The sequence below is a fragment of the Gigantopelta aegis genome, chromosome 4 (assembly GCF_016097555.1).
Source record: "Gigantopelta aegis isolate Gae_Host chromosome 4, Gae_host_genome, whole genome shotgun sequence".
In the NCBI taxonomy this organism is placed as follows: domain Eukaryota; kingdom Metazoa; phylum Mollusca; class Gastropoda; order Neomphalida; family Peltospiridae; genus Gigantopelta; species Gigantopelta aegis.
In genome coordinates, this window is record NC_054702.1 from 45,434,887 (window position 1) to 45,460,693 (window position 25,807).

General features: G+C 35.8%; 1 protein-coding gene across 3 annotated transcripts; it reads left to right on the top strand.

The window, feature by feature from the left end:
• Positions 1–329: 329 nt before the first annotated feature.
• LOC121370607 (homeobox protein OTX2-like) lies at positions 330–25,807 on the top strand. 3 transcript variants are annotated; one of them, XM_041495957.1, is made up of 5 exons: positions 330–608; positions 4,748–4,792; positions 14,025–14,234; positions 18,231–18,382; positions 23,162–25,807. In XM_041495957.1, exons 2-5 carry the CDS (start codon positions 4,786–4,788, stop codon positions 23,726–23,728), a joined length of 936 nt encoding a protein of 311 aa, XP_041351891.1. In that variant the 5' UTR covers positions 330–608; positions 4,748–4,785; the 3' UTR covers positions 23,729–25,807. The 3 variants fall into 3 exon arrangements, with proteins under 3 accessions (XP_041351891.1, XP_041351889.1, XP_041351890.1); XM_041495955.1 differs by lacking the exons at positions 330–608; positions 4,748–4,792 and adding an exon at positions 10,451–10,639; XM_041495956.1 differs by lacking the exons at positions 330–608; positions 4,748–4,792 and adding an exon at positions 10,451–10,639 and having other exon boundaries at positions 14,025–14,228.

A 25,807-nucleotide genomic window follows, 5' to 3' on the forward strand; every position in this document is an offset into this window, starting at 1 on the left:
AGTATTTGAACGTATACGCTTCGATATATATTTTTTCCCTTCAAAACACTAATATAATAAATTACATATATCGAAATAGACGGGGTAGGGTGGGTGAGGATATAAAAATTAGGGCACGTTCGTTATAGTAAATTGTCTTTTTTTTCTGTCTCTCACGCGGATGAATACCCTTTCTCTTCCCAAGCCTATTGACTAGCCGCGCGCAGCCATTGGACGCGGGGATAAAAAGGGGCGGAGCTACTGCTATTATTTGCAGGCCATAAGTTGGTTGTGATCAATCAAAGTTACATTCGCATTATCGGTCGTAAGCGCAGCTTTAAGGGGGTTAAGCCATATTTTTGCCGTAAGTACTAATCTTTGGAGCATGGTTTTTCACAAACTAATGCTTTACACTGCACGATTTTAGATATTACTTTAATAAGTTTAAGCCACTGGGAAGGAGTCGGTCGTCTTTGGAGACGAAATCTGATCTACTTACGTTATTTGGTGAACGCACATGCCGAGAACGGGTCAAAACTAAGGTCTTTATTGTACTTCAGGTGTGCAAACGTTGGATACATAGTGAATATAATCTTCAAAGCTGGCTACCATTGTATCGAACATTAGAGGTATGTTTTCTATTTGTTTATTTATTATTATCGATGAATAACATGTCCTGTATTGACTAAGTTTATATCATAACGGTTCTAGAATGAAATATATTAATAAGTCAACACATGTTCTGTATTGACTGAGTGTATATTATACCTTATACGAACGCAAGGATGTATATATATATATATTTTTTTTTTTTTTCATATTTGCTAGACAATTATCAAATATATGAATTTTAAATGCAGATTATACCCATACACTTGTGGCTAAATTTTAAAGATACAGGTGGGTGTTTTTTATTCCCTTCGGAAGCTTTAAATTATGAAAGTATAATTAAGATGTTTTATATTTTTATGTTTAACTTAATTGATACTAAATATAATATTGTATTAGTTTTATGTATTACCCAAAACCAGTTTCGACGTAAAATATAATATACTTCTATTAAGTATAAAATTTTTAGTTTACACTGTAAAAACGTTAGGTAACTATTCTACTTATTTCCTTCTCGTCGTGTGGTGGGTTACGTGAGGGATAGATGCGTGAGGTATGCGTGTATGGGGGATACTGCCAATAGTATGATGTTTCCGGCCTGATAATCACTACAGTGACATACCAAATACATTTTCTTGTTTATACTATCAGTGTATTTCTCGTTGTCCTAATCTTATAACAAGCTTGAACTTATTTATTTTCCTCCTAAATAATTGTTTTCGTACCTACAAAAATATTGGAACGTATAATCCAATTTCGGCCACTACAACTATTAGGATAACCAAACCTACCTTGTACATAGGGACATTGGGTTATTTCTCGTTCCAGCCAGTGTTTGACAACTGGTGTAACAAATGCCGTGGTATGTACTATCCTGTCTGTGGGATGGTGCATATAAAAGGTCCCTTGCTACTAACCCATGACGTGGCGACAACGGGTTTCCTCTCTCAATATCTGTGTGGTCCTTAACTATATGTCTGACAGCATATAACCGTAAATAAAATGTGTTGGGTGCGTCGTTAAATAAAACATTTCCTTCCTTGTACATAAGGACACTAAATGTTCTAAACACAAAAAAATTATTTAATATAGAATTTGAGTCATTAAATAAATGCTGTTAGTTGGGACTCCATACAATGACAGTGAATTCACGACAATCACTTTAATTTATTTAAGAAACGAAAATAAATGTATCACTTAATAATAAATATGTGTATTAGTTTTATAGTGTATAATTTCGGTGGAGTATTAATTATTTGTTTTATATATAACCTTTGGTCATAAAATGTCAAAAGTGGAATAGTTTATACTAGATGCTCCGCTCCCATGACTTAATTAACATCAAGGTACAAAGTACTTAACAATACTCAAGGCGTGCCGTCTATGTCTTTTGTCACAAATGATTACTTCATCAAATTAGTGTGTCAGTCGTAATCACAGAATAGTTTTTTCGCTCGATTGGAACATGTATGTATGAGAACGTCGCTCAGTCTTATTGTCCGCCAAACCTGCCAAGTGTCGCGGAAGATAATGGCGACTCGGGGAAAGTCCAAACAGCGAGTGGAATCCGGGCCCACGCCACTCACTCGGGACTCGTAAATAACCCTCACACTGGCGGGTAACCGTGGGTGACAGGCGGGTACAAACGATAGCACTCCTCAAGCCGAACCGGAATTTGGCTTTTTAGTGTATAAGAGTGTTAAGCGCCTTCAGTCGGTTGGTGTATCTTGGGACCGATTTTACGACTTTGATAATCTTCTCTCCATCACAGGAATAGGACTTGTATTTAAAAAAAAAAAAATATTATAACAGAATTTCCCGCACTGGAAAATAGGACTTGTATTTTATTATAACAGAAATTCCGCACAGGAATAGGACTTGTATTTTTATTATACCAGCATTTCCGCACAGGAATAGGACTTGTATTTCATAGGAGCATTTCCGCACAGGAATAAGCGGCGTGTGTGTATGTGTGTGTATCTATATACAGACGCTTTCCATTATGGTCCATGGAATTTGTGCCGAAGAACAAGGTTTACCTGAACAAAGTATGTTAAAGTTTTTGTTAGCTTTTTGCTCACCTATTTCAGTCTCAGTGATACGGCATACCAACGTGGGTTTCACGTCGTGCCACAAACACGCCTCGGCTTGGTAAACAGTCACGGACTTTTTAAAATCCACCTTACAACTAGATAATAATAATAATATTCGTAAGCATGTGATAAACATTAAAAAAATTCGTAAAGTTGAAGTTTGTTTTTTTATTTATTTTTTTACATAAATTCAAATATTTATAAGGAATTGATATTTATAAAGTTTATATATATATATATATATATAAATATTTGAATTTATGTCAAAATGTTTTTTAAAATATGACTGCAACTGTACGATTTTTAAAAATGTATATATATGTATTGTACCGAACTGTGATTACATTTAAAATTATGTCTTTACTACTGAAATGTTATATAACAGAGAGCGCCAGTCCTACTTATCCAGCTTAAGTCATCTAAATTTAAACATCAACACATTAATATTTGCCGATCCCAAATTAACAGTACAAGAATCTGCAAAGCAATTCACAATGTCACTGACTGATAAAACCGTTCACCCTGTCCTTTATTCTTGTTTATCTGTTCTAACCTATATACAAATATTTATATTTTGACAGATTAAATATACAATAGTTTTACATTTTTCAACACTAAATGCACATCTTGTACTTTCTAAAATGTCCATGTTGACCAATTAATATTTCAATTGTATAATGTAGAGAAAGTCTTTATATAGGCTATGCTATGCCTGTTGACCAATCTCATCTGTTAATATAAACAGAAATAAATATTGTTTAAAGCAAATATTGTTTATAAGCAGGAAAGTTATAGTATTAATTTTAATTACCGTATCTAACCAAATTTATAATATCTTCTTGTTTAAATGTATTTTAGTTTACAAAAGTATAACAATAATTTTGATAACAAATATACAATACTATACAATTTTCATGTATTACAGTGATATATGCATTACAGCTAATTAAGGAATCTATTGTTGAAAATGTAATATAATATTTTTTTTACCTAGTAACATAACATAATAATTGCACACAACGATTTATTTTATGTTATTTTATTATTTTATTATTATTATTATTATTATTATTATTATTATTATTATTATTATTACTACTACTACTACTACTACTACTACTACTACTACTACTACTACTACTACTGATGCTGACACTTCTTACTGTATACTATGTTTATTCAATATATAACATTGTTTACACCAATGACCCATATCCCTTATACTAACTAAAACATGAATATAGCCAGAGCAAAGTGACATTATAAACAGAAACGGGAACTACGTAAAGATTTCCTCATCACAGATTAAATCGAGGAAATAAATCTCTTCTTCTCTTCCTCCCCTCACTCGTCACGTCTTTAATTTTTGTTTTCTTTTAATTTTAATATCTCAAACTTACAGACAGTGTACAATTGGCACAGTTTTAACAACCTGTTTCGGTGTTTGCTCTAGATTTTTATCTTGTCTTGTTATTAAGATGTTCGTTTCTCCGAAGCCACGTGATGTTTATCCCAGATAACGAGCAGATAAGCGGGTGGGGTTTGGGGTAGATCGCGGTGCTAACATTTCGCGACAGGCCGCGACACTCGATAAACCCGCGAAGATGTAAACAATATTATACGGGGATGACAAAAACTCAGCGGAAGAATAGCCAGAGGTTGATCTTTGACTTGTCCCCGTTCTCGTCCCTAATCAGGTGTTGCGCTACAAACTGAGAATTGCAGTTAAAACACGCGGCGGTCAGCCAGTGGATCTCGATTAATTAACATGGCGAATCAGGGTCCTACTCGCTCACGGTAAATATCTCGACGGGTGTAAATCACGAATCTCGGCCTTTATAAATTAGTTTTTAACACATTTACGGAATGACCAGTATGTCTCGACTTTGTAAGTATATTTTATAACCAATTTATTGTATAATACGGTAATATATACCAAACCAAACCAAATTAACAGAACAATGTTTTTTTCTTTCTTCTTAGATGTTTGTACTAGAGTAGTCTGTTTTTTTAAATTAATGTTTATATATATATATATATATATATCTATATTTTTTCCTTTGCAGTTCAAGGTCACTTCGTAGATAGAACGCCACCCGTAGACATGAAGAGTGAGTATTTAATTGTGTATTTCTTTTTGTATGTATTATCCTATATATGTGTATTCCGTTTTGTAGTCATCGATTGAATATGAATATATTTGATACCATGTTTGCACAAACATATTTTCAACATATATGTTCAGTATAGTATCCAATAATACAGGATACACTTTTTATAGATGTAGAAACATTTTAAATCGATAAATATTTGAACGTTTAATTTTTATAGGGTCCAAAATATTTTCTTTTACATAACGTTTAACTAAATTTTTATTCGTGCGTATAAATATAAAAGTATTCAGTTAGCCGATAGTAGTATTGCCCCCCCCCCCCCACACGTTAATGTGTGGTTTAAAACATATTTAATTATATATATATATATATATATATATATATATATATATATATATATATATATATATATATATATATATATATATATATATATATATGTTTTCGCAACAGTTCTGCTAATTATATATTTTGTCATCCACCCCAAGTAGTTTAATGTTTAAATCATCACCATCATCATCATCATCATCATTATTGAACCTCGCTGTCTGATTAAAGTGACAATCGTCGGTAGGGATCTAATACAACTCATTAATATTAATTTTGCTGGACAAAAACTTGACACCTCAATTAAAACAAAATGTACAGCAGTGAAAAGCATATTTTTGGCAAATCTGCAAACAGAAATATAAAGTAAGTCGTATTTATTTTCAGCTCCTCCCCCATTATTTGATGTTTTCTTTAAAAATAAGACCCCCCGCCCCCCACCCCACCCCGCATTTCACAAAATAATTGTCTGTCAATTACATGTCTATTATTTTAATTTGTTGACTCACAAGTATCCGCGGTTAAAAACGAAATATATCTGTGTTATTTGGTATTTAAAACATCTTTGTTGAAACTGTATAGTTTTATGTATTATACATCTTCTGAATATTTTAATTAATTTATTGACGACGTCAGTTCAGTGTTATTTAACTCATTTATTCAGTCCTTTAATAATACCCGACAACTACATAATCATTTATATTAATGTTTGTCTTAAGCCCTCGTCCGTCTTCTATCCAGTTTTTTTATTCATAGAAATGTTTTCTTTGTAATTGTTATTTATATATATGCATTGTCATGTATTTATGTGTGGAACATGTTGTGAACTGATCGGCAATCCAAAGGAACATATTCATATTCGTATAAATATTTTTATTCAATAGAGTCAATATTAATTAATTCAAAGATATTATGAAGCGAATGTTTAATTTTGAGTGGTTAATAGTCTACAATTTATTAATATACGCGTACAACGTATGCATATAATAGACAGCATTTATGTCCGTTTTTATCAGTTTATTTGATTAATTCGTCGTTTTATCATAGCGATACATTTAGACAACCCCCAGAGATTAATCAATTGGTATATTGTTTGAAAAAATATTTATTGCGAATATGTTGTCATAAATTATATTGTATTTAGTTATTACTGTGATTTCATTTTATAGTAAAGGTAAACTAATTTTTTTTCATGGACATTGTAAACTTTTTGGCGATCATGACACTTAAATTATGATTTGTTTGGGAAGCACTGTTAATACAGTTTATGTTTATTTCCAACGGTAAAAGAAAAATCCGTTAAACTTTATTAAATACTAAATATTTTGAAACTAATACGTAATATTTACAACTGCTTTCAGATTCTAACAGTTTAATGTCCAAGGAATTATAGTATTAAACAAAAGTCTATCTTTATGGGTATCTTTGATGTATCATATTCAGATATAAAATAAATAAAATATTACAAATATTACAACCAAAAATATTATACATGTACTTACATCATAAAATAATGGGATTGGTCAGAATGTAAAGGTACCCCCCCCCCTCAAAACCTAGTACAATTAAAAATAATTAATTTGGAAGCAGTCGCAAAGAAATCATTTGCGACGTGTACCGTTGCCGACGTGGTGGATGTCGTGATAAGATAAACCTATCTTCTCTCGTTTCTGCCAGGGCGGCGCTGGGCTTTCACGAGCGGTTAATACCTCTATTATCTGCCACGGTACGTTGCTCTTTTCGAGAAATCCCAATAGATTTGCCGATAATTAACGCTCACATTTGCGCACAAGCAAACGAAACCGGTCTAATTTGCAGAAAACTGCAGCGAAGATTAACTTGTTACGGCACGAAAATACGTTTTATAGAGACGGGAATTTATTCCGTAATTACGTCGGTTCGTTTGAATGCGCAGCTCATCACAACAGCGCGGACACAAACACAGGTAAAAACTCAGGTGTTACAACAATGCCAATCTGTCTGGCATCTCCTAGCGCTAACCGTGTATGCCTTCGTGCACAGCGTTTTAGCAAATTAATATTCTAGCTGAAAGTAGAGAGAGAGAGAGAAAAAAAAAACCCCACACAAAAAAAACCCCAAGATGAGTTTCGATGCTGAAGTAATTACTTTACCGAACGACAAAGCAAATTTGTACGAACATCGAAAGGAACTTCTTTGATGCAAGCGCATGTTTTTCAAAACAATATATCGTGTTTTATTAGGGCGGTTTGATCATTTGATAAAAATATCAAATTATTTTGTAAAACATATACGAAGATTGACAGTCCATTATGAACCGGTGACAAAAAAGAAAGAAAGAAAAAAAAAAAAAAACAGAAAAGAGAAAAGAAAGAGAAAATAGCTAATTTGGTTCTGATAGACGGATATGGTAAATAGACAATATTGAATTTCGTGTGTTTGAGGCTAATGCATATTTTGATGTCGATTTCTGTTGGCATGGAAAGCGCATCATTTGTTCGTCCCAAGTGACATGGCTGTCAAACAAGGAAGAACGTACACATTTCTCCAGGGAAGGGTCAAACGTCACGGCGGAGAAGTAAAAGGTGGGGTGTCACCTCCAGTTTTAGCAGACGCCCGCGATCCCATTAAAGCGGCATTAATAATTGAGAAGTTACTTTTAATGATCGTTAGCTATTTGTTGGGTAATTTTCCACTTGAGTGAACACGCGACAATGATTGGTGGTTTATTCACGCCCTTGTTGTTCTCAAATGGGCTTGCAGGGTCAAACGAGACGTAATTACAAATCACTCTTAATTAAGGGCCGGTCCAAAATTTATCAGATTGGGGGATGGATGTGTTGGAGGGTTTTTTTCGAGGATATTTTACAAATAATTTATAAGAAAATTATCCCTGTCTGTTTGAACTGCAAGAACATTCAGTTTTACGTACGGACAAGCATGCTAATGTGGCTCAAGTGATATTGGAGATTAATATACAGCGTTGGATTGTAGACTCTATCTTGATAACATTCAATGACTGGTGATTTTTGTAAAATAAGAAGACGAGGTTTTAATGGATAGCATTCAATTAGCATAGCGTTTTTGTTTTCTAGGAACAATACATATTTTAATTTTACGTCCGCACCAGTACACACTTATTGAGTACCTGATACTGCAGATTTCATGTGGTTATGTTACAATACAGACGTTGATAATAGTTATATAGGTAAAAGAAAGACTTCACACGTCAAATATATATTCCACCAATTGTAGCAACTATCTTGATAACATTAAATGACTGATGATTTTGATTTCTTGCGGAAACTGCAAAAGTAAATTATTAGGTCCTTTTTAATTTCTGAGTATTTATTTTTTAAATTTATTTATTATTTATTAGTATATTTATTTATTTATATATATTTATATATAGTGCTATTTATCAAATATATTTATTCTACAAAGGATGGAACTTTGTAGACTGCATACTGTTAAAGCACACATGTGACATAAAACATGTTTAAACAGAAACATATTAATCTGCGTTATATTTGACTGAAGTAAGCAGTGTTTTTAAAGGGCTGTTATCACCGTTTAATATTACCTAAAGTCAACCAGACTGAATGAATGAATGAATGAATGTTTAACGACACCCCAGCACGAAAAATACATCGGCTATTGGGTGTCAAACTATGGTTAATGCAAAACTAAAGCGATGATCAACATCAATATAAAAATTCAACTCTTATCAACGAAACTGTTAAGTAATGTTATTTATTGGATGACAACGGGTTCTATTCATCAACCCGACGCAAATGATTGACGTTACTGTTTTAGACCCATCTTCACTAACAGAACTAATTTTAAAATAGTATTATCTGTCTTACTAAAATGACTGGGGTGGGGAGGGTGTGTGTGTAAAAGGGATCACGACACTGTAACAGAGACACTGCGACAGCATTGCAGTTTTAAGGCCAGTTTATTCATGGTTGATTTCTAGTATTACACTTTATTCATTGTCTGTCAGCTGATTTCCAGTACTAGTTTATTCATTGTCGGTCAGCTGATTTCCAGTATTAGTTTATTCACTGTCTGTCAGATGATTTCCAATATTACAGTTTATTCATTGTCTATCAGATGATTTCCAGTATTTGATGTAGCAATAGACCAAAATAACATCTAAAAGGGATAAAGTTCGAAGATCACGCAACTTTCAATATCACAGTTAATACTCCCAGTCCCGTCATTGGCAATAAATGTAACTGATTGTTGTCATAAAATATTGTTTCATCTAATTTAATTTGAACTTGTACCAGCTACTATTGTGCCTGAAATATTTGCGGAGTCCCACTAAGAATAAGCTGCTATTTTTGTGCAAGACTAGGATAGTCAAAGACGCTACACTTCCTGTTATGTTTGAAACGGGCAACTTAACCTCCAATATATTTTTTTCTGATTTGCTTTGAGGGTGAGATGTGGGAGTATTTATATTCATGGTGTATATTATCTTGATTGAAACTCTTCTTCGTATAGCAGTTTTAGCCACATGTTATTATTGTCGTCTAAGTGATTCGATTATGTGGTATGCACCCTGTTGGTCCGCGTTAAAGTCGATACAACACGTTTATTCCAATGACTGAAGGTAATCACTCCGCACTTTATTAGCCTAATATGTTCGATTTGTACATACAAATCAGATTTAGCAGGGAAAACCCACAGATGGGTAATTAATTACTGTGCTATTTACTACAGAAGGATGGTAAACCTTAATCCCCGTTCATTCGGACTATAGTACACGTGTGGACAGACAACAGACAGACAGACAAATTCTTTATTTAGTCTCACCTTGTGTACAGATGAAAATAAAAACAAGGAGTTGAACAGTAATAATACAATAATGCAGCAGTAAAAATACACAAGCCACTCATATGGAGTTATGAGAGACTTTAAAAACTATTAAATTCTATAAAAAAAACCCAAACCAACCGCGCATCAAGCAAGCATGTGTTGTATCGTTGGGATATGTACAGAATTTATATTTTTTTACCAAAATATTTACAAAATATTCAGGAGATCTGAAGACCATTATGGACTTCCTTAACACACACACACACACACACACACACACACACACACACACACACACACACACACACACACACACACACGATTGTCCCAGTGTACGACGACAGCTTACCTCGAGAAATCTGTGTGTGTGACAGATTGCGGTGAGGACTGAATTGTGTGAATGTTGGGCGCGCGGCTGTCCCAGTCGATATCAACACAAATAACACCGGCGTCGACGTCAACGCCATCGATCGCAACTCTACAGCATACCGGGGAGGGGTAGTAGTGTATATCTACCAAATCGCCGTATTCAACTGTCTGTATTAATCCCACGAAGACATGTTAAAATATGGTCATTATTAACAGGTGACCTTTTCCTGTAGTTTATACGGATATAAATGGACGGTCATAAATGCACGGCCAGACGTGTTAAGCAGCAAGAGTGTATGGAACAGTTTCCTCTAAACACAGTTGGTCGCTTTATGCAGTTCGGTATGTATTATAGTAGATAATGTGGAATAATATTAAGGTGGCATCTAAAACCAACAAAATCATTGTTTGTAATCCTTTCTTTATACAATACAGTCCCAGTGACATATTGATAACAGTTGAAACAGAGATACATATGTTTGACTGCTAGTATTTTGGTGTGGGTATACCTTTAGGATAAAAAGTCGACCAAATCTATAATCCTGCCAGTGACACGAAACCAAGGGCACCTGCAAACTGAACCGACGTTGACAGAAACGTTTTTGCTTTAATAATTGTCGACTGCTTTGACAATGCATTGGAGAGATGGACGGATCTAAACAAAAGCGAAACAAAAACAAAAACCGGACAAAGACAACGATTTGCAAACACTGACGGTTATTAACGTCAGATATAGTTGTCTTACTAACTGCGGCCGGCAGATGTTGACTTGGCTACAACATGCGACATATGTTCTCTCTCCACCGGCACCGACGCCGTTTGTACCTCTCAGCATCGGCACGTGCGCATTCCCTCCGTTTTTCGATCGGCATAAGAATTTTCAAGTCTGCTCCCAATTTGGAAAATGAATTTACGCAAAGAAACAGAGAGCGAGGCGCAAATTATGGCCTCCAACTAGTTAACCAGTTAGCAGGTCTTTAACAGAGGACGTCAGCGGCGTGGGAGGTGCCGAACGAAGGCGCGAAGATGTGGCACGAGACAGGGCGTTTGAGATTCACGGGGGCCGGGTGCCGTCGGTAATACGGGGTCCGTCGTGACAGATGGCGCGCTCATGTCACATACATAACCCGAGGAGTGACGACAATGTCCGAACATCATTTAACGAACCTAACGAACGATTACTTAATGATCGGCAAGCGACGCCAATCATATAGCACAAGTAATAGGAGAGAAAGAAAAACAAGCAAGCAAGACCCCTTTTGTATTAAATGATGCTTGTCTAGAATAATAGATGAAATGAAAGTAATGATTTAATGCGTTTTCAAGCAAGTTTGTTATGGACGCATTCCGACCTTGGTGATCAGAAAACAAAGGATGGGTGTTTTGTTAGAATCTATAAAATCATCATGTAGCGTACTACCGGCCTCGGTTGCGCAGCGGTTGTTAAGCCATCGGACTACAGGCTGGTAGGTACAGGGTTCGCAGCCCGGTACCGGCTCCAACACAGAGCGAGTTCTTAAGGGCTCAGTGGGTAGGTGTAAGACCACTACACCCCTCTTCTCTCTCACTAACCACTAACCAACTAACAACTAGCTCACTGTCCTAGACAGACAGCCCAGATAACTGAGGTGTGTGTGCCCAGGACAGCGTGCTTGAACCTTAATTAGATATAAGCACGAAATGTAGCATACAGAGTAAAAATATCAATACAATATATTTATTATTATTCATAAAATTGTAGTCAAATTATAGTTTGCATTCAACGTGTTTTGTAATGCACGTATACTGTGTATAAGAATGACGGCTGTTTTGTTTGATTGTTTTAAATTGTGGCTGTAATGATCGCCGCGCTGTTGACCAACTGCGTGATTATCTGCACCGCTGGAAGAAGCCTCACGGATCGTGTTGGCATTGGAGCCCACGACACATGTCTAACGGTGATGTCAGAGCGCGTTGCTAGCCCCCCGAACCCCGGGTATGGAAGTCCTCACACCTCTAGCCGGACCGGTGGAATGCCGTGTTTGTGTTAGGCCGTGACGAGTAAACATACCCGTGCCTCCCACCCCTCCCACGTCACCGGGGTTATAATCAGTCCGGTCAGTCATTCGTTTGGAACAGCGCCCACTGCGATGGGCACATCTTCTAATGACCCTCGCACTGTTTGACCTTTTGTTTACCGTGCCGACACTTAACACATTTGGTCATCATTTTTTTTTCACTGGTTGTTTGGTAGAAAACACATAACATCAGTTATAATAAAGTAATGTAGAAGCTTTGTCATAATTTCCCTATTCCCACTTTTTGCTATAATAATCTCCTTCTTTTTTCAATTTATTTATTTATTTATTTATAAATTTAATGTTAAAGCTTCTATTGATATTATTTTAAAAGTATACTAGGATAAACAAGTTCCACCAAACCGTTGATATACTAAGATAGAACAGTCTAGCAATTTGGTAAATTTGCTTTAAAAAAAGAAAAAGAAAAAAAAGAAAAAAAACCTCGTGACTTTCTATGTGAAATCAGATACTGGATTTAATTGAGACATCATTTGTCAGTGTATGTAACGGGAGATTTTCGATAAAAATAAAATACGTAACTGTCATGTCATTGAATTTAGCTTGGGAGTTAAAGTAGTAACAAATTACTAAACTTTTTTTCTTGGTATAGTTTAAAATAATAACGTTTTTGATATTACTATAAATTGATAGGAATTCAAAAAGGTATTTGAAATAAAAACGTAGGTAATTATTTGTATTCTTAAATTATGTATTATAATAATATGGTTAAAAGAAAAGAAAACAAAAAGTTGTTTTGGTTTTACTTTTGAATGTAGAATAAAGTAGCTAAAGTGAGCCAAAATCTTATTTTTATTCTCAGAGGTTTATTTATTTTAATTTAGTTTTTGAAGAAACTAGATTTATAAAAATATCTTTAAAAAAATATGGTTTATTACTGTATGGCAAATATGGTTTGTTACTAACATTGATCTGAATTACGAATATTCCTATAGTCCGTCCCACAGGGATCGCATTTTTTTTTTCATACTATGTAATTTACTACACGTTATTTATTTCCGAGCCGAATGATTTGTAAATTGCATACACAAATTGTATTTCTTTGTTATTACCAAAACACTTTTACTTTTCTTCTTGCATCAAAGCAAACTGAAATTATTTACACCCCCCCCCCCCCCCTCCCCATTTCTATAGGCCTACTTCGGACTTTCATTGACAGAACTAAGTGGAATTGTATTTTCTTCGCTCCCGACCAGTAAAACTGTTGTTGTCCGGGTCTCGGGCTAGGCCCGATTTGCGTACACGTTCACCTGTCAATACAATTTCTGTTATTGGTAACAGTGATGGCGCATTATGCAGTAGAGTCGTGGCCCGTAGCCAATAGATTGAGTCAGGTTTTTACCTGGTTCTTTCTTTAAACATAGGGGATTATGGTCCACTTTCGTGTTCAACGTAAGACAAAGACGGGCCAGTGTTGCAGGACCAGACTGGAATTGTTTTCCCCCTACTGGCTCTGCGTGCTAATGAGTACTACCATTCCGTTAAGCGTGTATCACACCCGATTACTTCTAACTTTGCTTCATTGCGTCCGAGGATTTGTCGGTTTTATAAGCACTTCGAAAACACGTTAAAGAGAGATTGTCACTTTAATGTTGTTATTATGTTTACCGATACTTAATGCTTTAATTAAATTTTTGTTCTCATTGCAGTGTGGTCGGACCGCTATCTCGCCCCTACCACGGAATCTCGAGGCCTCATCCCCAATCTGGATTCCCTACCCTCGGATGTGATGTCAATGGCCGGGTATCCCCCGGTTTCGTCCCACGGAGGAAAATGTCCACCTTATTCTGTGAACGGTGTCAGTCTGACGTCACCCAACATGGAACTTCTTCACCCAGCCATGGGTTTCCAAAGTGAGTGTGCGTCATTTCACTATTTGTCAATGAAACATAGTTTTACTTTTGACCATTTGTTAAGTTTGTGTTTAGAAATACCTGTTGAATATTTATACTTAAAAAATTAAAACGTTTGTTAATATTTTCAGGGATTTCACGGATGTTTCATTTTAATATTTTGTTTATAAAGAATTTGTTGAATAGCCACTCACACAATCGCACATACGCACACAGATGCATATAACACACACACACACACACACACACACACACACACACACACACACACACACACACACACACACCTGAACAATACTTAAGCTTGTATGTTAATAATAAGTCATAATCCTTATTTTGTGGTTAATCATTTCTATTAGTTTGAACTCTTTAATAAAATTAATAACGAAGAAAAACAATCGTGTTTCAGTACAAATAGGCCAACTAAAGTAATTATTAGCTATTAAAAAAACCCCACAGCCCTCCCCTCACCCCCCGCGCTATATTTGAGTTAATAGCAGATCAGTCAATTTGCTCGAATAAGAGAAAGTCTTTAAAAGTTAAGCCACCAAAGCCAATCCTCTGGTAATACGTGTAGCAAACACTGATTTAAATCTGCAAATCATACGTACATCTTAACGCAAACACTTTTGATGTTGTGCTCCTCAGCGTTACCTGTAAATTTCGTCCTCACAGTCACACCTGTATTTTTTACCTGCCGACACAAAAAAAAAGAGAAAAAAAAAGAAGAAAAAAAAGGAAAAGACAACAACAAGCTGATGTGTGACTTTCAAAGGAATCCCCCAGCTGGGCATATTCGGAGTTTCACGTCGCTCAAAGCTTTCCAACTTCGTCTTGGCTTTTGTGTTCATGTTTGGGTCTCGATTAGAAAGCCGCCATTGTGCGCTTTTGATGGCGCTGAGAACGGTGTCGAGTACGCGGTGAGGACCAGCGGAGAGCTGTTAAAGTCCCCCGTGGACGTCGTCGTGTTTGCAAACTCTTCGTTTCGAGTGCGCACCAAGTCCGCGGATTGAAAACCGTGAAGATGGCTTAAATGGCTCGGTCGTAATGAAACCATATATGGTTAATTTCCTCTGCCCAGCACTTTATTATATTCACATGCGAAGGTTTGGTGGTCGTGTTCGTATAGCACCCGTTCAGCTTCCATAAGCTGGAGTGTGTGTGTGTGTGCTATGGGCTGTTCAAAAACAACTGCACTCAAGAGGTGTGGGGGTGAAATGAATAATTTTGGGGATTTGTTTTTATCACACCACCAGCAGATTAAAATTACATATTGTTGTATTTTGAAACTATGTTTGAATCTAAAACCAACAATGGAAAAACAAATCTAATTGTCGAGAAGCTGTGAAAAATTCCACACACGAGACTTTACCACAAAAATCCACAGAATAAATTTCTACCAAAGCCAAATGTATTTAAAAACGTTAATTATCGTATAAAATATTATATAGCTTTTACTTCGTACTTCACTTTTATCAAAGTTTAATGTAAAGTACATTAATGAACATGTAATTATCCGAGACCTATTTTATAAATAAAATCCTTATCAATAAACTAACATTAAACAATATTACAAATATGTTACATATTTGCCCATTACACTTTTACGAATACATGTACATTATTCATTCCAGTACTTCAGTGGTGATTATGATATTATTATGCTACTATAAACATATCAAAGATATTATTTCCTGACTACATATCAGTGTTCCTGCTTTGATTTTGTATTATTATTTTTGTGAATATTAACATTATTTGTCGTTATTACTGGTTTATGATCACACTTCAACAAAACCAGTGATTAAGTTAACTTTGTAATTATAAATTACACGGTAAAAACACCGTTTATAAATATACTTTTGACAACTTTTCTATAACGTTATTTTAATAAACTCATCTGAATTTTAACTTATTACTATTACATAACTGTTTCATCAATAAAGAAGTAACTGGCGCAAATGAAACTCTTTTTATCAATAAAATAATACATGACACACACGTAAAACCATTTTTTTTAATCAATAAAATAATACATGTACATGACACACACACACACACACACACACACACACACACATAAATACAACTGTTTCATCAATAAAATAATCCATGACACACACACACACACGTCTTCCGATGACTGGCCCAGTGTTACTGCTGTGATAGCATTACGGGTATATAATACGATATTATTCCTATGATAATTAACTCTAGAGAAATGCTAATATTGATGACATGGCAATAGAATCGACAGAGAAAAACTTCCTGTCTTACGTTTTGTGTAGGGTTTATTGAAACTGTGTAAAGCAGTGTTGTAGTAGCGCGGATTACACGAGGTGCGTGAGGCGGTGTTTGTCATCAGAGTTTGCTGACGGGGGAAAAGGTGCGATTGGCGAGGGATCGCTTCGCGGGGTTACTGTCCCCATCTGGCGTTTCATTGAATCCCGCCACACCGCGCCATTCATCCACTTTGCTAGCAAAATAAACTTCAGTCAATAGGCCAACTCGTGGCCATGTTTTTGGCCACGGCTGTGAAAAGAACCCCAAAGTCGGGGGCCATTCTTTTCGTCACGACTTCCATTCGAGTCCCCCGACAACCGGGTGAATAGAAAATTGCATTTTTATGAGATAGACCCCGAAATCGGCCGCGAAAGAACGACGGCAGTGGAGACTTCGCGTGAAAAAACCGGAGGTAGCTTTGATGAAAAAGGTCTTTGTATAACGTATATTGTAACGTTCGCTCCCTCTTCTCCGGTCCCAATTGCCAAGGAAAAAAAAAAAAAAAAAGCCTGACAATAAAACGACAGCGAAGTCTGTCCATTTCTTCGACATGTTTCTTCGATTATTAGATTCATCACCGATCGTTTTTTCGACATCTCCGGAAGACCCTTTAACGCGAGCTTCCCTTCCTACAGGTTCAAGTTTATGGACGCTCGTAATTTTTCGTCTGCAATAAAAGAAGAGCAAACAGATAAATTTTCATTTCTGTTTCACACAATTTTATGGCCTGTTTTCACAGGCTTCATTTATTTAATTTGAAGACGGCGCCAAAACGAGCCTCAGGGAGTAATTTACTTGTTGACAGAGAGCTCCGGCTTCGGCATTATGGTCCGGAAATTCGAAGACAATCGGCGCGAAATTAGCCGACATAAATTAGTTTTGCAAACAGCATCGTTTCATTAACAATACAAATAACACAGCATGATTTACGACTGCTACAATATTTATGGAAAATTAATATTTAAAAAATAATACGTCACATTTCTTTTGTAAAAATTAAAAAAAAATATCCCATTAATTTATTAAAAATAATTACATTACAATTATTATGTGAGTAAAGACATATTTCCTTAATTTCCATTGGCTAAATACCACTTGAGGAAATAATCATTCCGGTCTTATCACATAAAAGAATAATGATAATACAAAAAAAAACCCAACCCATACAAACACACAAACAAAAAGAAACAAGTACAGAAAAGAAAACACACATAATTTTGCGGGTTTACATAATGCTTTTGTACACCCCCAAAAATAATTAATTATTAGAATAAAATTTTAATTGTACTATTTAAAATAAATTAATCACGTAAATCATACTAGTACCTATTTAAATTCTGAAGCGAATACTACATACAAGACAATTAAAACTGCTCAATCGGCCGTCAATACTTAACAGAAACCTGTTTTAACCGGCCACCTTATATTGTCATAAACTATGGAACAGTAACAGAGGACCACTTGGCCATTGGTAATTTTGACATATAGTCTTAGAGAGGAAATTCGCTACATATTTTCTTTAGTAGCAAGGGATCTTTTATATGCACCATCCCACAGACAGGATAACACATACCACGGCCTTTGATATACCAGTCGTGATGCACTGGCTGGAACGAGTTGTCTTAATAAGTCACCTTTCTAGGCAGTTCGCATTCGACAAAAAACCACTGTGTTAAATATGTTTACTAAGATGTATAATTTGTAATTTGTGTTTTGCAGACAATCCGAGAAAACAGCGCCGAGAACGGACAACATTCACGCGAGCCCAACTGGACGTCTTGGAAGGTCTGTTCCAGAAGACAAGATATCCCGATATCTTCATGCGAGAAGAAGTCGCTCTCAAAATTAACCTGCCAGAATCTAGAGTTCAGGTAAATATAGCATTTCCTTTTTTTTTTAATTTTTTTTTTTTTTAATTTACTTTTTTTTGGGGGGGAGGGTGTGTGTGGTGGGGGGGGGGTATTCAAGAATAGTGTTTTGATAAATTATTACATGGGAGAAATGAAAGGCGACTTTGTTTCCAAATGCTACCTACCCACAAACAAAAAATTAAAACATGGCTTCATTTGTGTTTGTAAATGTCCAACACCTTCCAAATATCATCTTTCCCATGTCATCATTTCAAGGATCTCCCAATAAGGTGTGCAGTGTTGTGTATATGTGTGCGTATATATATATATATATATACTTTATGTACCACAGATAAAGATTCCAAAAATAATCGCGTTGGTGGGGTACTAGTGGTGGGGGAGAGACATTTTGAAAATGCTTTTATCACCATACACACAAAATCCATTCTAATGAAAGCATATTCACACATTTAAATTGTTATTTTTACAGTATTAACTTTTATAAAATCAAACATACATACATACATACATACATACATAGTGTGGGTTGCCCCACAGTAGTGGGTTGCCCCCTATTATAAAATCCTGGCTACGCCAGTGGTGTTACATGAATACTGATAGTGTATAATTTAGCGGGTCCTTAACCATATGTCAGACGCCATATAACCGTCATTAAAATGTGTTGAGTGCGTCGTTAAATAAAACATTTCCTTTCCTTAATTTAGCGGAGTGTACCGTGTTACATGAATACTGACAGTGTCTAATTTAGCGGAGTGTACTGTGTTACAAGTATATTGATAGTGTACCGTGTTACAAGAATATTGATAGTGTTATAAGTTAGTGGAGTGAACTGTGTTACAAGTATATTCGTAGTGAACTGTGTTACAAGAATATGCATAGTGTAGTGTGTTACAAGAATACTGATAGTGTTATAATTTAGCGAAGTGTACTGTGTTACAAGTATATTCGTAGTGAACTGTGTTACAAGAATATGCATAGTGTAGTGTGTTACAAGAATACTGATAGTGTTATAATTTAGCGAAGTGTACTGTGTTACAAGTATATTCGTAGTGTACTGTGTTACAAGTATATTGATAGTGTACCGTGTTACAAGAATATTGATAGTGTTATAATTTAGCGAAGTACTGTGTTACACAAGTATATTCGTAATGAACTGTGTTACAAGAATATTGATAGTGTACCGTGTTACAAGAATATTGATAGTGTTTTAATTTAGCGAAGTACTGTGTTACACAAGTATATTCGTAATGAACTGTGTTACAGGAATATTGATAGTGTACCGTGTTACAGGAATATTGATAGTGTACCGTGTTACAGGAATATTGATAGTGTACCGTGTTACAGGAATACTCATATTGTAGTCAGTGCGGACTAGGATTTCCTCATTGCTCTAAGCGGATTGTGGCGTGAACAGTGGGACACGGCAGAATCCTTTTCTCATCTAATCCTTCTTTGTTTGAATGACAGTAGTATAATCGCAGATATGGACTTGACCTTCCCACACGTAACGTCGTTTGCTCTACTTCAACGACATGTCGGAGGCAGAGTTTAGATTTTAATTTATGGATTATTTGTATTATTTATTTATAAAACTGGTTGTTTTGCTGTTAGGTGGTTTTTCAGTGAAAGACAGATCAAAACATGTTATTCTGAAAGATAAATATATAAATTAAGAGTAACATAACTATCAAAGGAAATATTCTGAAAGAGGAAGTATGTGAAATACAGACCCCCCCCCCCTCCGAAAACCCCCACTAAAAAAAACAGGTGACACAATGTGCACATTTTATTATTTTATATATAACTATGTATGTATGCCTACAAAATGTTTTAGTTTTTTTGCAAAAATAAATTGTATTTAAACATTCAAATGTAACATAAACAATATTAAATGTAACTAGCATTGTCATAATTTTATTTTAAAATAGGTTTTTCATATCACATAATTTAAATTTCAGTTGAAATACTTAACAGTAGCTCATTTCGTTGCAGTTAAATAATATTATTTTGTGTTAAATCCGACAATTTTGATTGATGCGTGTAACACACACACACACACACAAAAAAACAAAACAAAATCCTTTCCGAGAGAATGAAAATTAAATAGCTAATTATTTCTTGTTAGTTAATTTCACCGAACTCTGCTCGAGAATAGACTAGTCGTTCAACAAATTAGCAGAACCCATGGCACTTTGTGTCAAATGCTTCTGGCACCTTTTCGAACGGTATTGCTAAAACACTTGAAGAGTAGGCAACAAAATTGGTGTTTTCGCTACAGAAATGCAGTCAAGTGGTGATATCCTTTGCAATAAAAAAACTCTTTTCATCGATGTTTTTGCAAGGACTCGGACGGTGACTGGGGGAACCTTTTGCAACAACAAACACAGTCGATATATTACGCGGATGCCAAAACACGTTTTAATAGAAACGGTCAGATTTATTTTGTCCCGTAAGACTTCCTCGGCGTAAGTGCCCCATTGTAGCCACACCACGCACCTGACAACTCTACCGGAAAATGGCCCCGGGAAAATTGTCGCTTTTCAGTACCCGGCATTGTAGCTCGTATACTGAACCTATTCTCTCTAGGGTTTGCCCACTAACTGTTTGGAACACAGGGCCCTCAAGTGAAACTTGTATAAAGGAAACTTGACTGTTTTGTAACGTTCGTGTAATCGCAGAGTTTACCGCGGTTTCAATGACTTCCGAGTGGCCTCTCCCGCTGTTCGGATATAATGATTCGCTTTGAATTGATCTACTGTAAAATGTATAGAGTTACAAGAATCTGTGTGCACACCAACACCCCCCTTCTCCCCCCCCCCCCCGACTGTTTTCTGACAGACATCGTAATGCTAATGTTTACTGGATGGAGTCTTTTTGTCTTACCAAGAGCAGTGGTTACGGTGTTTCAAACGGCATAGCTGGTGAACGCATTTTTTTTCAGAAGCAGACGTGAAATAGACGTAGCTGTTTTATTACGCAAATGATCGTTTACTAACGTTTGCTACATAAACTAGACATTTGACAGAAATAAAGCGGCGAGTTTTTATATACACTACATGACGACTTTGTTCAATTTTAGCAGAACAAGTTTAGTAAGAAAAAGTACTACATATGACGTCTTCACTAATAGTTTGGTATCTGAGACTTTTTTCTGTAGTTTGTGAAAACAAGTTCCTTTTTAGTTTATATATATATATATATATATATATATATATATATATATATATAATATATTGTTACTTCTGGTACTTTATTGCCTGACATTTTACCATAGGTACGATTCCGCAGATAAGCTAGACGTAACTGGACATGTTGTGTGAATTTCAAACCATGTCATTCTAGATATAGTTTGTCGTTGACTGTGAGGTATTTAGGAGCTGCCTTATCCCCGTCCGATATACACGTGTGTAGTTAATCCCCAAGTCGACTGGATGTTATGTCATCTTGGTAAACAACGGGTCGTCCTTTTGATAACATCTCTGGCCAGATGGTCCATGGATAGGAGGAAAGTTGGAAAATAGATGTACATGCATGGTAATTCCGTAACTCCTTGTAAAGTGAATCGGTGTTAGTTCAGATTTTACTGTATTTAGTGACGATTAATAAAGAATATCTGCATAGCATTTGGGTACATCAGTGAACCAAAAGGCGAACAACAAAATGAGCGAGTCCAATTAAAAACACCAAACGGCCACACGGTTCTCATCCATTATCTATTTCCACTATCAAAGCCTTGACTTGTATTTAGGTTTTAAAGAGGCTTTACCACTGTTAGATAATATGGGCTTCTTTCAGATAGTTTTTTAAAATTATGTTTTAAAATGTAAAGATTATACATCCAGTTTACATGCTCAAAAAACAATTTAATTTATTGGTAAAAAAGAGAGTAATTTTAATGAAATATCTATAGAGATAAGCGATAGGTTTTTACGCACGACGGTAACGATTTTACGAATACATATTTTGCATACATCTTCCCCACAATCCTTTGTCAGTTCAAAAAATAAGACGCAGGCTATCTAGGAGAAAGAGGATGCAATCCACTGCTCATCCGGAGTGGAAACATGACGTACGTTCTGTTTTTGGCTGGATACTAGAATTTAAATATTCTGAAATTAATTATGAAAAGATTGTGTTGGGTCGATTAATGTGGAGATATTTATCACAATGAACGATTTAAAACCATGACAACTGATAACGAACCATTGAATAGAGATGAAAAGCAACACTCCCTTATTCTCAAAACTCCAAAAACGTGAACAGTTGCTTTTATTTCCATTTTCTGATTTATTCATCATATGTTTTCAGTCAAATTAAGTTTAGAAAAAAACATTAATAATAGATTTTTAAAAAAGAAGTAAGGAAATAAAAGTTCAAATAATTTGGTTTACTTACCCTCATCGTTTTTGTTTGGATATAATAGTTCATTTCTTTTCCCATATTAAACCTAATCTTTTAATTTTACTAGTTAAATTCCTCTAGTCTTAACAGTACGGTTTGTACGGTAAATTGGCCTTTTCCCCTTCTTTTTTTTATACTACATTCACTCATACGGGTCCAGATAAAATACTATGTTTGTATTTTTTCACCAACATAAAAAACATATCGAAAAAAACATAGGGTCGACATTTTTTCTAGTTATGGTTGGGTTCCCGGAAACACGTAGCTTTTTCTTTTCGTCTTAGTTTTGTTGGATACTTTCTTTGGGCTACTTCAGTTAAATGTGATATTCAATCAGAAATATAACCACATAATTATATTATTATATTGTTCTTACAGGTGTGGTTTAAAAACAGAAGAGCAAAATGCCGACAGCAGCAGAAGGCGCAGGAACAGAAAAGCAAGCAACAACAGAGTGGGCAGCCCAGCTCACCGCAGCAGTCGCAGTCCCCGAAAAAAGAGACGAAGAGTCCCCCTCCCCCTCAGGTTCCCTCACCAGTCACATACAAGCCTCCTTCGGTCGGCACGCCACCTAACGGCAGCGGTATGAACCCAGCTTCCATCTGGAACCCGGCATCTCTGGCTCCGATGAACGAACTCATGAACTCGAACACTAGTTGCATGCAGAGGTCGGCGTATCAGATGCCTAATGGCCAGTCGCACTCTTACAGCCCACAGAACTACGGACATTCGTCGTACTATGGAAACATGGACTATTTCACACAGATGCAATTGCCAGTGATGTCCAATCAAATGGCCAACGGCATGTCAAGCATATCAAACACCCACGGTAATCAAATGGGGTCGTACGGACCCCTCCCATCCACACAGACTCTGACTCGCAATCCAGGGGATTGTCTCGAGTACAAGGATACGTCATCATGGCCCAAGTTTCAGGTCCTCTGAAATCCATCAAAACATTTCTTTAAAAAATAAAATTCTTAAAACAAAAACAAAAAAGGAGTGTTTAAGAATAGTCCATGATTTCGCTGGACTGGATTGTGTCGTCTGCAACAGTTTTCTTGTTTGCAGGAACACGACCCCGTGGCTGGGAAAAACACGACCGTTCAGCATTCGACTTGTTCAAGACAATTAAAAGAACATGTTGATCGTTCTCGTGTTTGAGGCAAACAGTCGGTACCTCCTCCATCAGTATGTATTGTGTGTTGTGCATTGTGTGTCCCTTCTGTTGTTACCAAAGTCAAGGAGGTCTTCTGAACCTTAGGTCGTCACCACAAGTCAGGGATGACGTATATAACTAAATATTGCTACCCCATTCGTGACGTCATAATTGCAACTCGGCACCATTTTAAGAGAATGGAGGACAACATAATGGAGATGATGTTAATGAGGAGAAATGTTGTTTTGCCGTAAAAGAAGCTCATTATCATAATGGTGACACTTGGTTCTCACAGTCAAAACTTACTTGGCTTTAGACATTTTGCATAATAACAGTTCTGTGATGGCTGCAGTGAGAATCCATAATAGGGGACATAGTACTAACTTGTGCTTGTGACAGCGTCTAATATTTAATTCCTGTAAATACTCATGTCCAGTTAAAAGTATTTACGAAGCGAGTATTCTATATATATATTCTATTTAACAATGTGACAATGGTCATGGTGCAAATTCATTATCATGACATGCATGCATTCTTTGATGTCCCGTGTGATTATTCATTTTAATACATTTCGTGAAATGTGTATTATTATTATTATTAATATTATTATTATTATTTTGTGTATTCATTTGCACACAATATCATGTGGAATTAATATTTTGCAGCTGAATACATTGATTTCATTAGCGAATTATGATCCATGCATATTATTACGTCATAGTTCGAATGAAGTTGATGATATGTCAGAAATCGACTGAATCGTGAGCACTTCTTTATTTTCGCTCATCCATTTTCTTTTTCTTCTTTTAAAAAAGGTTTAAATTATACATAGAATACATAAACCTAAGACAAAAAATGAGGAATTTCTTTAAATAAAACATCGGATTTTCAAAATTTAAACTTTTTGTGTGTATAGTTTGTAACTGGGTACACAAGGTGGGCTGCCTTGTATTTTTTTTTCTGTATTTATTTTTACATTTAATAAAATATGGGTGAACAAATTTAACAATGTGTGTGTGTGTGTCACGGAAACGTCAGTGTTAAAGTATTTTTAGGTAGTCGTGTGACTTGTGTGTCTCAAAATAACAATAGATTGGCTACACTTAATGGCGGTTCCACGAGGGTTTTCAGATGGGGGGGGGGGAGTAAAGCCCCCTTTTTAGGCAGTACCTCTTGGTAATGCTTCATAATATCACAAACATAACAATAGATTGGCTACACTTAATGGCGGTTCCACGAGGGTTTTCAGATGGGTGTGCGTGTGTTTGGTTAAGCCCCCTTTTTAGGCAGTACCTCTTGGTAATGCTTCATAATACAAAGTATCACCAAAAGAACAATACATAACCTACACTTAATGGCGGTTCCACGAGGGTTTTCAGATGGGGGTGGTGGTTAAAGCCCCCTTTTAGACAATACCTCTTGGTAATGCTTCATAATACAATGTATCACCAAAATAACAATACATTGGCTACACTTGATGGCGGTTCCACTGGGGTTTTGCTTCATAATATCACCGATAATTGATTCCGCCCCCCTCCCCCCGAAAATATTTCGGCCCTCTTGGCTATTACCTCTCTACAATCCTGATTTTTTCGAGGGGTAAACTTAATAAGGCAGTACAACGAATGTGATTTTTTTTTCTCCCGCAAAAAACTCCCTAAACTAGTGGAGAAGAAAACTTGATTGGCGTGTGATTGAGTTTATAGATGGTTTACACGTGTATTGTCTGTTTGTGTATTTGTTTTTTGTTTCTATTTATGGCACCTCGTAATGCAGCTGCTGCCGCGAGTTCGCACCCTATATACATATATAGTGTGAATGATTTATTTGGGTTTAGTAAAATAAATCGTTGTTTTATCAAAGTA